General features: G+C 51.9%; 1 protein-coding gene across 2 annotated transcripts in view; it reads left to right on the top strand.

Annotated features, from left to right (window-relative positions):
* KIAA0319L (KIAA0319 like) overlaps positions 1-6,416 on the top strand; it is a 32,324-nt gene extending 25,908 nt beyond the window's left edge. Inside the window, exons 16-21 of one of the 2 annotated variants that reach the window (XM_009284750.2) lie at positions 1,203-1,345; positions 1,586-1,708; positions 2,258-2,348; positions 2,712-2,803; positions 2,996-3,051; positions 4,811-4,951. In XM_009284750.2, the coding sequence (XP_009283025.1) occupies positions 1,203-1,345; positions 1,586-1,708; positions 2,258-2,348; positions 2,712-2,803; positions 2,996-3,051; positions 4,811-4,849 (544 nt within the window). In that variant the 3' untranslated portion in view covers positions 4,850-4,951. Of the gene's footprint in view, positions 1-1,202; positions 1,346-1,585; positions 1,709-2,257; positions 2,349-2,711; positions 2,804-2,995; positions 3,052-4,810 lie in introns of both variants that reach the window. The other variant, XM_009284749.2, reaches the window with a different exon arrangement.
* The last annotated feature ends 6,424 nt before the right edge of the window (positions 6,417-12,840 follow it).

A 12,840-nucleotide genomic window follows, 5' to 3' on the forward strand; every position in this document is an offset into this window, starting at 1 on the left:
GGGAAGTGTTAGAAAAGAGCAGAGATTATTTTCTGACAGATGGCTTTAAGATCCCATTTTTGCCTCAACTATCTAAGTAACTTGTACTGTTTAAAAAATACCTTTTTCCCCCAGCTGCTGTTCTTTCACATACTCTGAGGGCTCCACTAATATCCTGTTGACTCATAGGCTCACTGATAATAATAAATCTGAAACATTCATGCATCCTTTTGTGAATCTGAAGGATACACAGGGCTCTGCAAGGCTAGCAAGCCTAGGGAAGCAAGTTCTTCTATCATAACGTTAATGCAATAAAAGGTGCAGAATACGGTATCCTCTACACCTGTGCTTTTTTCTGGCTATAACACTTCGCGCATTCAAACTAAGCTTTGAGAAAAATTGTAAACCTTCATTGTCTTCTCTGTTGCTGGAGCTCTGTGCCGAGCAGTTAAATGAGCCCCCAAGTTCCACATGTAGTAAGGTCTAAGGATCCCACAGTGAGGGAGGGGATTATGAAAATGGCAGGACCTTAAAGTTTGGGGAATTGTGTACTTAGTGTGAACGTGCAAAGATGTGCTTGATGATGTTTGAAACTAGACTTGACAAAACCATTATCGATACACAGGGGCTCTGCAAGGCTAGCAAGCCTAGGGAAGCAAGTTCTTCTATCATAACGTTAATGCAATAAAAGGTGCAGAATACGGTATCCTCTACACCTGTGCTTTTTTCTGGCTATAACACTTCGCGCATTCAAACTAAGCTTTGCGAAAAATTGTAAACCTTCATTGTCTTCTCTGTTGCTGGAGCTCTGTGCCGAGCAGTTAAATGAGCCCCCAAGTTCCACATGTAGTAAGGTCTAAGGATCCCACAGTGAGGGAGGGGATTATGAAAATGGCAGGACCTTAAAGTTTGGGGAATTGTGTACTTAGTGTGAACATGCAAAGATGTGCTTGATGATGTTTGAAACTAGACTTGACAAAACCATTATCAAACTCAAGAACAGTCCAGCCCTAGCTTTGAAAATACGGATGAATTAGATGTCCCAAAGGGTTTTCTACTGTATGACCAGGTCTAACGTTATTGCTTCCAAGATGGAGACAGATGTCTGGTCTTCAAATAAATTTGGGATTCTGAATAAGTCCCTCTAATGACAGACTGGGGAGAATGCCTCTCTGCCTGATGTTTGGAAAAGCAGCAGATAATCATTTTTGTCTGACTTCCAGCACGAAGATGGTGTTTTTTGTACAGAACCAGCCACCCCATCAGATATTCAAAGGACGAGAGGTAGCCTGGACGCTAAAAAACGAACTACGGAAACAACAGTCAGACTTCCTCATCTTCCGGGCTTTAGAAATTAACACAGTCAGTAAGTAAGAGTCACTGTCTTACGTTGTTAGTGAAGTGGGACTTTATAGTTTGGCATGAGGCCTAGGTGCTTACATTTGCGCTTCTTGCTGCTTGCGATTATGGCTAAGCTAAGAGGATGAACTACCGAGGAACAAGGTTCAAGTTAGAGCCTACGGGGGTTGGCTGTATTGAACTGTACTGTCCCATTTTTGCCTTGCGTGTGAGTCATTTAGTTCACCTTGCTGGTTTTGGTCCCTAGCATGTCAGCTGAACTGCTCTGAGCATGGACGCTGTGACTCCTTCACCAAGCGTTGCGTCTGTGACCCCTTCTGGATGGAGAACTTCGTCAGGGTGCAGATGGGGGACGGCGAAAGCAACTGTGGTACGTGCAGCCTCCCTGGGATTGTTCACCTTTGGAAAGCAAATGGTGTTTGAAACCCAGGGCAGGCAGAGTACCAGCTACCTGCTTTCTCCCAGTATCTCTGACATGATGCTCACACAAGGAGATAGTCCCTGCCCTGGCCTCACTACACGTTACCTTCTAGGCAGCTGATACTTGATAGGGAAGCGACTCCTCTTCACACCCTCTCAGTGAACACTCAATATGAGTTGAGTCCGTTCAAGAGGTGTATAAATTACACCTCTTTTTTGTCGTGCCCCTGCAGAGGGTTTCCTGCCACAGGAGAGCAAATTTTATAAATCAGCAAACACACATTGAAAAATGCCCTTGTGCAGCGAGTCCGCACACTGGATCTCAAGCCTCTGGCTTCCGTAGGTGAGCTAGTGGTGCTGTCAGTGATGGATGCTAGCCTCTAATTCTGCAAAGAGTCAGGCTTTTCTTTTTCTTTCTCAAGAATAGTCATCTAAAGCGCACACTGTCAACTGTATGGGGTGCCAAAATGTCTTTATCTCTGGGGTGTTTTGCTTTCAGAGTGGAGTGTGCTGTATGTGATCATTGCATCTTTCGTCATTGTGGTTGCCTTTGGAATCTTACCCTGGATGGTGATCTGCTGTTGCAAGAGGTGGGACTGAGGCCATAACCCCCGCTGTATCAGTGCTTCAGAGCCAAGTAGCTGCATTAGGAGGTGAAAGATTCAAACCGATCGCCCCAGCAGGTCATCTGCTTAGCCCTGGGATATTAGTTTTTGTCACTTAGTGTTTCAAGTGAAACGTTGAAGTCTTAGAGCTCTGGGTTCAGTTAAGAAGCAAGATTTGGATTAGCCTATAAATGTGCAACTAAAGCAATGTTTTTAATGTTTTGCTTTCTGATATGTACATAATCTGAAATAAACAAGTACTCTAGCTTTGAAGATCAGAGTTGTTTTTTTTTTCTTCTGGCTTTTTTATAAATGGCCTGCTTCTTAATTCCTTTTCTTCCCCTTTAGACGAAAAGGAAAATCCAAAAGAAAAAGCAAATACAAGATTTTGGATGCAACGGATCAAGAAAGCCTGGAGTTAAAACCAAATCCCAAAGCAGGTAAAACATGAGAGGGAAGAGCTCAGCGTTTCCAGAATGCTGACTGAGAACACTCGTCCTCAGTGGACTAAAAATCACAGAGTGAAACAAACGTGGTGTTAGGCACTGACAGACGAGTCTCAGAAGATCTAAGAGCTTGTTTCAGATCTGTATACAGGGTATTTAGTCAAGTTCGCTTACTCTTTGGTTTAGAAATTGGGGCTGAAACTGGCCTGGTCCCAATGTCTCCACTTTGTATTACAGAAGTAGTAAGTGGATGCATGTAAGAGACCGGCCTGATCCAGGAAGCCCAAAACTGGGTCTTGACTATAACTTCTCTTGCTCTAAAGTTTTCCACTGGGTTCTCGTAGTTCACTTCTTGCCAATATGCAATTCCTTGGACTTGCTCTACAGCAAAGCATGAATTCAGTGTCACTAAGCATTTCGCTAAACTGATCGACTTTGGCTAGTAAGCAAAGGGACACCTGAAAGCAACCTGAAAATACTCATGGACTGGAGAGAGCGATGTTTATTTCTGCCCCCATATTCTCCCACCCCAAATGACTTGTTCATAAATTTATTCATTCTTGTCCTTGTGAGCATCAGGCTCTGAAAGTTTCACATTTTAGCTCATCCTCTAATTTTTCCAGGAAGCAGATGCTTATCTTAGGGGGGAGACCCATGAAGTCCTCAGTGCTCCGTGTGGCTACAGGCCCGTCAGCCAATTCCAGAAAGGCAGTCATTTCTCTTCAGTGTTCTTAGCCAGCACTTTCCTGTCTACATTGCTGTCCTCGAGAGTGCTTGTCAAGTGCTTTCCAAAGATCGCTGAGTTATTTCAGGCTGGAGCGTTTTTGCTGCGATTGTATCTGATACCTGAACGGAGCCGCTAACTCACCAGGAAAGGAGGGAGATGTGGGAAAGTATGTGCAAAGCACAGCCCCACCAAAGCATGTCAGCTGCTGAAGTATATGTTTCAAATATGAGTGTTTGTCCTGTTTCTGTTAAGAGGAGGGGTTATTTTAACTGTGCGTAGAAAATAGTCCCTGATCCTTGTTTGCTAGTGGAAAATAACTGCTCGTCCTAGTATTATCCCATTTAATGGTGTTCCAGCAAAGTGAACAGTGCCTAACAGCAGCATTGGAGAGCACTGCAGCGACAGAGCTGATCAGACAATTCCTCTGAGAACCGGGCCATCCCAACTGCACAAATATGGATACCCTCAAAGAAAAACCATGTGTGTTTTCCTCCCTCAGCACCCAACTCTGCTTTAATCTGACCATCTGTCACCTCACACAGAAGAGCCCCACTGTTAAATAAAGGGCTCATTGTTCTGCAGTCTGTAGCAAATGTGCCTCAACCGTTTGCTCTCTGGTAACTAAACTCATCTTGCTTCTTCCGAGGCTGGCTGCTGACTAAAGTCTTTTTGCCTGCTAGGTATGTCCAGGGAGCATTCTGCTAACAGAGGAAATGTTGCATTTCTCTATTAAGGAAAGGCTAAACTTAAATATTTCCTCTGCCGACAATATCAGTAAATGTCTCTCTCCTGTCCTTGTGCTTTAATCTAAATTCAGCCTGCTAATTTATCTCTCTTCCCTTGCAGGCAAGAGAAGCAGAAATGAGAGTAGGGAGGGTAGTAAGAACACAGCGATCTTCCCTCGCACACCTGCATATTCTCTTTACTACAGCCGTTAGCCCTCAGAGAGCTTTCTAGGCAATGCCCCAAGCAAGGTCAGGAAGACAAAGCTTCCACGTATACTCACAGCCCCTTCTGGTAATGTAATTTGCTTTCCTGCCTGTTTGTTGTGCGTTGCACTATCTCGAAGTGTCTTTGTGACCTCTGTCATGCCAAAGTATCTGAAGCAGGATCGCTTTGGCTTCAGCATTTGAGGGAGTAAGTGTCAGACACAGGAAAGTCTGATTAGGCTTTGACATGACAGGAAAAGGAGACTTAAAGGGGGAATGGAGTATGGTGAGGTTGTTGACCAGTATTAAAAGTATTTTTAACCTCAGAATCTCTCTCCTTCAAAGGCGGCAGACAGAAAGCCCAGGTCCTCAACACTAGCCTGATGCACTCTGAGTCTGAACTGGACAGCGATGAAGCCATCTTCACGTGGCCCGACCGTGAGAAAGGGAAACTGCTCCGTAGCCAGAATGGCTCCTTGCGCAATGGACAAGTGATGCTCAAACCCAAGAACCAGAGGGAGGAAATCCTATAGCTCCCCTCAGGCGGCCTTTTGCTGGAGCTCAGTGGGAAAGGCCACTCCCGTCCCTATCCTACAAGGGCCTTTGGAGGCCAGTTTGATTAGGACAATGCTGCTAACTCGTTTCATAGAAAATAACTTTGTTTTTGTGGGTTTCTTTTCATTCAGTTAAAACTGGTTGTACTTGAACTTGAAATTCAAGGGAAATCAAAGGGAGGAGATGGCAACTGTGAACCCCAGGCGAAGCATCAGAAAAGGACAGAGCTGGCGTCTGGAGAGCAGCAGGACAGAACCACTTGGAGCAACTGTGAATGCGTAGGACCCTCCTAGCCCACCTCAGACTGCAGTGGAGGAAACACCCATGGACTTCCAGCTCACTTGCCTCAGGAGCTCCTGGGAGAAGGAAGGTCAAGGCTGTGCTTTGAGCTGTGCTCTGAGCTCCCTTCAGGCTCTGGTAGCCTACCACAGGCTACTTTTGCTGCCGAACAGCTTGCTTCTCTTTTACTCCCACCTTCCCTAATGGTTTAAGCACTATTTCAATTTAGACTCGTCCTTTCACATGCACTTAGCTGCTTTTGGAGTGTAGAGGAGGGGGAATCTAAACACTACGGTCACACTCCATCAGCTTGCAGGTAGGAGAGGGTTTTGTAGCTGTTCTAAATTACTGTCAGGCTCTTCTCACTGGGAGTGTTGATGACATGGTGCCTGTTCAGATGTGAAAAGCTGACCTGTCTGCGGTAATTGGCTGGGCTAGGAGACCCCCTCCTGCAGCAAGCTCTCCTGCTGGGTACCAGAGCCAGGAGGGAACACCCACCTTTGGTACCTCTGTCTAGTGTCTGGCTTAATTCCAAAGCTGTGAGATGTTCAGTGGCCCCAGCACCTCCTGTTGGTCACCAAGCAGTCCGTGAGTCTGGACATTAACCATATCTCAGTTATGAAACGCTATATACTGTGGGTTTTTTCTTTTTTCCTTAAAATTTGCACAACCCAGGCAAACGGGGGGTGATATCTTCAGTCGCTGGCAGCTGGCTGCTCCCTCCGGCTGGCAGCTTAGTGACCTCATGTTGTTACGGCTGAAGAGCCCTGCGTGCTCCTAACGCAGTGCGAAGTACACGCTTGGTGTCCTTTAGTTGGTGGCAAAGGGAACTCTCGGTACCCGAGGACATTGCATGGTGAGTGCCAGCAGCAAGTGGCCGTGTGTCTCTGCTGCCTGGGCTCTGGGAGGAAGGTGTGTGGTGGTCCTTTCCCATACCCGCTCCTTTATCTCACTGTGCTGCTTTCGTGAGTTGCACCCCGGTCCTTGGGCAGAAATCGGCCTCTTGCTGGCATGAAGGATGCCACTGCTCCTCTGTGGATGGGTGGGCAGTTTATTGCCTTTCTTTGTGTTTAATTTAAAAACTGGAAACTTGTTTCATTGGCTTTTTTTTTTTTTTTTTTAATTAAAATCCTGAAAATTTTTTTAATTGGCTTTTTTTTTTTTTTTTAATTAAAATCCTGAAAATTTTTTTAATTGGCTTTTTTTTTTTTTTTTAATTAAAATCCTGAAAATTTTTTTAATTGGCTTTTTTTTTTTTTTAATTAAAATCCTGAAAATTTTTTTAATTGGCTTTTTTTTTTTTTTAATTAAAATCCTGAAAATTTTTTTAATTGGCTTTTTTTTTTTTTTTTTAGCTATGAAAGCCAAAAGGCTTTAACTTCCTCAGTTGTATTTATATTGCTGCACTACTGATTTGTGTTGAGCTAGATGAAGATTAAACACTATTGAATGCGAGGGAATGTTCCCTCGCTGAATGTAGTCATGGCTGCTGCTAAGTTTATTTTTCTGGGCAATCAGCTGTCTTCCTCAGGCACCAGCACTGGAGCCTGCTGCTCTCCCGAGTACCGAGGCATTAGCCTCGTGCCCTCCCAACTCTGCCAGGCACGGGGCTTGCCTCTCGCTTGCCTGCGTCACGGCACAGGCCACCCTCCAGCTTGTCTGTCTCGTGCGCAGCTGGTGCTCCGAGCCAGGCTTCCCCTTCCCGGGCTGCTCCTGCACCCGCTCTCCCAACGGCTCCTTCCCTCCAAGCCCGCCTGGGACCACACACGGGGATGGCCGACACCGGGATGCTCCCCGTGGCGTGCCTCAAAGGGGCACAGCCCAGTGCTGGCTGCAGCCACTGTTGCGAGCTGTACGACAGCCAGACACTTAACTCGGGTAACGTCACCTTCTGATGCGTTTCCCTTCATTTGGATGTAAGATGAACAAACTACGAGGAAAATGAGGTTTTGAAGCTGCAGGGATTGATCAGATGTGGTCCTGGGACTGTGCCTGAAAGCGTTTTGTGCTGTTAGAGGAGAGCTGTTGGACTCTCGCCGATTCTGGTCCTTGGGGCTTGTGCTTTTTGAGCCTCTTGCTCCTGCCCGTCCCAGGGAAGTCCTCCCTGCAGTAGATCGGGGCTGGGTGCAGTGGCGGGGCGTTCGTTGGTGCAGAGCTCGGTACCCCTCACGGGAGATGCAGAGTGTGCTTTCAAACAAGCCTGGCTTCTTGTTACGGAAGAGGGAAGAATTAAAATCTGTGCAGCTGTTATCGCCACACCTTTGTTTAGCCGAGGTTATTTTCTTCATCCTTACATTTCACTGTGGGGTAACAAACGTTTGGGTTGGGGTGCTGTAGTCAGCTGGCAGCACCGCCTGCTACGGCTAGATTTTGCAGTGGGCTGTGGCGTTCCCTCCACGCCGAGCGGTTCGGTTAGGACGGCTTCCTCGCTCGTTAGTCATTTGTCATCGCCGAGTGCGGGTTTGTGACAGAGCACAGCGCAAGCTCCCGTTAGACTTCTGTCTCCCATTAGTATTCCCTGGCTGTGCAGCCCTCTTCCTCGCTCCACGTGTTAACCCTCGGTGCCGCTGAGCCCTCACCTTCGCGGGGCTGCAAGAAACAGGGACGCGCAGCAACCGCACCCTGGCCTCGTGGGAGCACGAGGGCCTGTGAAGCTGACGGAGGCGAGGAGACCCTCCCAGGCTGAAGGCAGTAACTTTTGGCCCAGCGTAGGAACCCCCTGACCCAGGGGACGGGGCGGACTGTCTGCTTTAGAGCACCGTTAACGCAGACCTCTCCCAAGGTGTCTGCACATAGAGCAAACGCGTTATTTTGAAATCCCTTGCCACCCTCTCCTCCTCCCCCGTGGCATCACTAATATCGCTGCTGTTTTGTTACCCGAGCACCATGAGCGGGGCTGACCTTGCTCGGGAAGGTCTCTGCATTGCTATGCATTATGATTTCACAATTAGAGACACTGGCTACGAGTTACCCATGTGTGGAAGTTAAAAGCTGAGACATCTGTTAGATGAACCATCAGCTTCACTTGATTTTGTTTTCTTCTTTAACATATTCAAACACTGGTTAAGATGTTTGAGGCAAATGTTGCGATCTAGTCATAAAATAGTTTGCTCTTAAATTTCTTTTCTTCATTCTTCTGCGTAGCAGGGGCTGCCCAACCTGTCTGGACTTTGGTTTAACAATGTTCGTTGATTGCAGTGTTACTTGGATCAAGACTAAAAGTAATTTTTTTTTTAAACAAGATGTTTCTTGCAAATAAACAGGGAAGATGTTTTGCTGCTGCTCAGCTTGCTTCTTTCTCCAGTTTCAGCTGTGGGACAGTTCCTAATAACACCACTGTGCTCTTTGTATAAGAATTGGAAGTCCTCCCTCATTCCTCTCGCCCAGTGCCCGGCAGCGGGGTCTCAGCCGGCGCTGCTGGACAAGGGACTGCCTTTGCTCCAGCCACTGTAGCGTGCCATGGGCTCTATTGCCAGCGCAGCTAATGGGGCTGCCAAGAGCTTGCTTGACAGACGGCCGAGTCCGCTCCTTGCTCAGTGACCAGTGCAGCAACCTCTACGTGTTGATCGCTGTGCTTTGCGTAGGGAGCAGGAGATGCTGAGCCTCATGCTACAGCCCCCATGCTTGTGTTTTGATCCCTGGTTTGTTTATCTGCTCCTGCTTTAGCACAACCAAAATTCGCTTCTGCTACTTGAAGTTGACTTTCAGCCTAAGCCCCCGACGGCTCTTGCCCCTGGTCTCCTGCTGACCGGGTACGGAGTCCCCTGGGCCTGCCCCGGGCTGTTCCCTGACAGCCGAGGCAGGGTCTGACTGTTGATTTCACTGGAAAGCAAAATAGCAGCAGCGTCGGGGCTCAAGCTGCACCCACACCTGGGATAACTGTTCCTCCTAATGGAGCAGAGGAACATTTATTAATTAGCGGAGTCCTTGAAGGAGATTAAGAAGGCTGCCCAGCTGTCACTGTGGCTGGCTGCTGTAGGGAACGCACTTTAGCACCACCACAGCCAGAAGGGACCTGACAGCACCACGGGACACGGATTTTTCAGAGGGGGGAGGAGACTCACCTTCAGAGCTGCCCTTCTGTCTGTGTGCATCTCACGTGGTCCATGGGTTGTGCTGGAGCCCTTGGAGTTCACGCTGCTCAATGTCTCCTAAGGACATGAGAAGCCAAATCTCCCGGGCTCCCTAGCCCACTGCCTCTGCCCACAAGCGTGGCAGCAGCTGCCTTCAAAATAAAGCCACCCCAACCCTCTCCAGACATCAAATGGCTCCCGATGCTGTAGCACACCTCTGCCTGGCATCAGGGCAGGTGTAGCCCTACTGTCTCCCAGCAGGAACCTGCCTGGAAGCAGCCCCTGTCTCTGGAAATCCAAAGCGGCAGGAGGCTCCTGCCTGCCGCCCCTCTGCCATCGGTGCTCAGCTGGGTCCCCTCCAGTTGTGTTCATGCTCTCTGCTATTTTTTTCCTTCTCCTGTTCACTCGCTGTCCCTGTGGGAAGCTCTCTGAAGGGCTGCCCTTTCCCATCTGCTCCCAGCCAGCTCCCTTCGCTGTCTGCTCAGCATCACTTAACATTTGCTGGCTCCTTGCAGAGGTGCGGGAGGAAACCCAGCAAGTGCTCGCTTGTGGTGAGGGACAGGGGTCGGTGGCCATGGGCGAGGGAGCCCCACGTCCCCCAGCTGCGGGCTTTCGGGGCTCAGCTTCTGGAAGGGAAAGCTTGCACCAGGCCCAGGGCAGTGCGGGGAGAGAGCCAGGATTTCTCGCTGCACGTGGGCAAACAGCTGCTCCTGCCTACAGCTGCGTCGCCTCCCCGGGGGGATCTGGGTCTGGTCTGGAGCCTCAGAGCAACCCCAGGTTTGTTATTTGAGAGAAATCTCAGAGAAACAGGTTTTGTTGCAGGAGTTTCACAGCTCAGGAAACTGAGGCAGCGGTGACTGTGGCCAAGGCAGCAGCTCAAGGACTCTGCCCACCACTGTCACAGCCGTCCTGGCATTTTGGTGGTTCAGCAGCCCGGGGAAGCCCCGGGACCCCTTAGGGAAGGGGGCGCATGGATGCGGCCGCTGGTGCTGCGATGCTGCAGCTGGCTGAGGCTGAGACCAGGGTGCCTGTCAGACCACGAAGGAGCCGGGGAGATCAGTGTAGCCACAAATACAACCCCGAGCTCCCTGGCTCTGCTTGATCCCTCCCTAAGCAGTGCTCGTGGCTAGGAGGAGTTAAAAAAGAAAAAGGCTCTTTCTGGAGGAGAGCACGTTTTTTTTCTCTCCGCACACCGTTTGCACCCCTCTGCTTGCACTGTCCTTGCTCCGACCATGTGGATTTGGCGCTGCTCCCCAGCACCTTCCTGTCGTTAGGATTCCCTGAATTGCTGCTGCTTTACCTCTTCCAGCCGGGCTCTCCCCAGCCTCAGCGGCCGCACTGGCAGGAGCTCCCACACCTCGCCCAGCACCCCTGCAGCCGTGGGGGTGACACAGTTACGGTTATGGTAACGGTAATGACCTGCTCATTAAGTGGGGAATAGCTCTGAGGCAGCATCGCTGTGATGATGGGTGTGGGCAGCCCCTGTGAGCAAAGGGCATTGCAGAGATGCTGGTAGTTCCTGGGGAGCTGGGGACACCGTGGCACTGCCGGCACCGGCACCCCGCACATCCCTCCATGGTCGGGCACAGACTCAGCGTTTGTCCCTGGGTTGCTGCTGGCCCAGTGGGCTAGTTGTAGGCATTTTGGGGAGAGCACGGCTGGCTCGGGACAGGGGCTTCGCACAGCATCCCTGCTGCAGGCGCCTCCTCCCCTCTCCCGCTGCTCGTCCTGCCAAAGCGGGGCCCCGAGGGACATCGGGGTGCGATGCAGGTGCTGCGGTGCAGGCCCATGGGCACCGTCACCCTCCGTCCATGCCTCCCTCCGTCCGTCTGTCTGTCCATCCGCGCGGGGCCCCGTGTGCCGAGTGAGTCCGTCTTTCCATTGTTCAAACAATCTCTTTTCCACACTCGGTGCCAAAGCCTCCCCGCTTGCTCCCGCATGCGCCAGTATATTTAGCTGCCTCTAAGCCTCTACCTTTCCTTATATAGGAGAGGCCAAACGAATTTCGCACTCTCATTATTAATAGCCTGAGAGGAGCTCTTAGGAGGCTGCCAAAAATAGCAGGCAAACAGAGCGCACCCGGGATGGGGAGGGCGTTGTGACAGGCAGGGAGCTGCCGGGACCGCCCCGGGGGGGGCAAGGCGGTTTTTCTGGCTTTTCCCTTTGGGAACCACAATACGGTGTCTCCTGGCGTCCTGCCCCGCCGCAGCCCCGAGCGGGGGGTCCCCCTCGTCCCGCCAGCCTTCCCCAGGCAGAGGTAGGACCGGTGGGAGCCCAGGGGCAGCGGGGTCCTGGGGTGGGCAGAGCAGCCCTGTAACCCTGGGCTTTGCTGCTCTGGATGCTAGAAGAGCCATCCCGTGGGTGTTGTGGACACCCAGAGTGGGTGGCCCAGGGCAGCCTGGGGATCCCCATCCCCGTGGGGTCCCCCCGGCCCAGGGGAGCCCCTGTGGCTGCAGTGGCAACAGGTTTCGCCCTCCTGAGCGACCCACGGGCTCCACTTTGCCCTCCGAGCTACCCCGGGCTGCTGCTGGGCCCAGCAATGCATGCCAGCTCTCCCCAAGGCAGTGCTCTGGGACCCCCACCAGGCACCCAGGGGATGCAGGGCAGGTGGCGGGGGGCAGAGGTAGCTGGCTGCGTGCCGCTGGCAGCCCTGGCTGCCTCGTCCAGGAGGGAGAGGGCTTCTCAGCAGAGATGACCCGCGCAGTATCCCCAGAGCTGGGCACGCTGCGAGCCGTGTGCCGGGGCACCAAACCTGGGATGGGGTGTGCGAGGAGGGGGCTGTGGGGTGCCCAGCGAGCAGAAGGTCTTCACCTGCGCCTGGAGGCGTCCGCATCCCAGGCAGGGTCTGCCTTAAATCCCTCCCTCCCTCCCTCCCTGGCGAGGAACTTCTCCCGCTGAACTGGAGGATGCTGCAAGCTCCTGCGGAGGAGCCGGAGGAGTCCTGTGGCAAAGTCAAGGCGAGCGGGGAAGCATTGTGCTCGTGCCGGGTGTCACTGCAGCCCGCTGCTGCCAGCCGAGCCTGCACCCAGCTGGTGTCACCTCCAGGACCGTAAGTGGCCGTGTGGGGCGGAAGGTGTGGGGTCTGCGGGAGGCAGTGGGGCTTTCCCCGCCGCCGGCGTTTAACCTTCAGCCAGCCTGGCTGGTGCCGAGCCCCGCTTGGGCTGGGGACGCTGCTGCCGCTCGCAGCCCCACGCTCAGCTCCTGGCAGCAGCTTGGTGCAGCTCGCAGCCCACGCTGAGCTCCTGGCAGCAGGTTGGTGCAGGCAGGGAGGGGGCAGCCCCGGGGCTGGGGGTCACCGTGGCCCCCCCTCCACTTCGGGCCAGCCTGGGTGGAGGTGGAGGAGCGGGGGCAGCAGCAAACTAACTCTCTGTGGGGTTGAGGGGGGCAATGGGGCACCCCCATCCACCCCCTCCGAGCCAGGGTGCCCTCGGCCCGGCCCATCGGGTGCCCCCCTGCAGCGGGCAGCGG

This window comes from Aptenodytes forsteri, unplaced genomic scaffold (assembly GCF_000699145.1).
Source record: "Aptenodytes forsteri isolate BGI_AS27 unplaced genomic scaffold, ASM69914v1 Scaffold7, whole genome shotgun sequence".
NCBI classification, from domain to species: Eukaryota; Metazoa; Chordata; class Aves; order Sphenisciformes; family Spheniscidae; genus Aptenodytes; species Aptenodytes forsteri.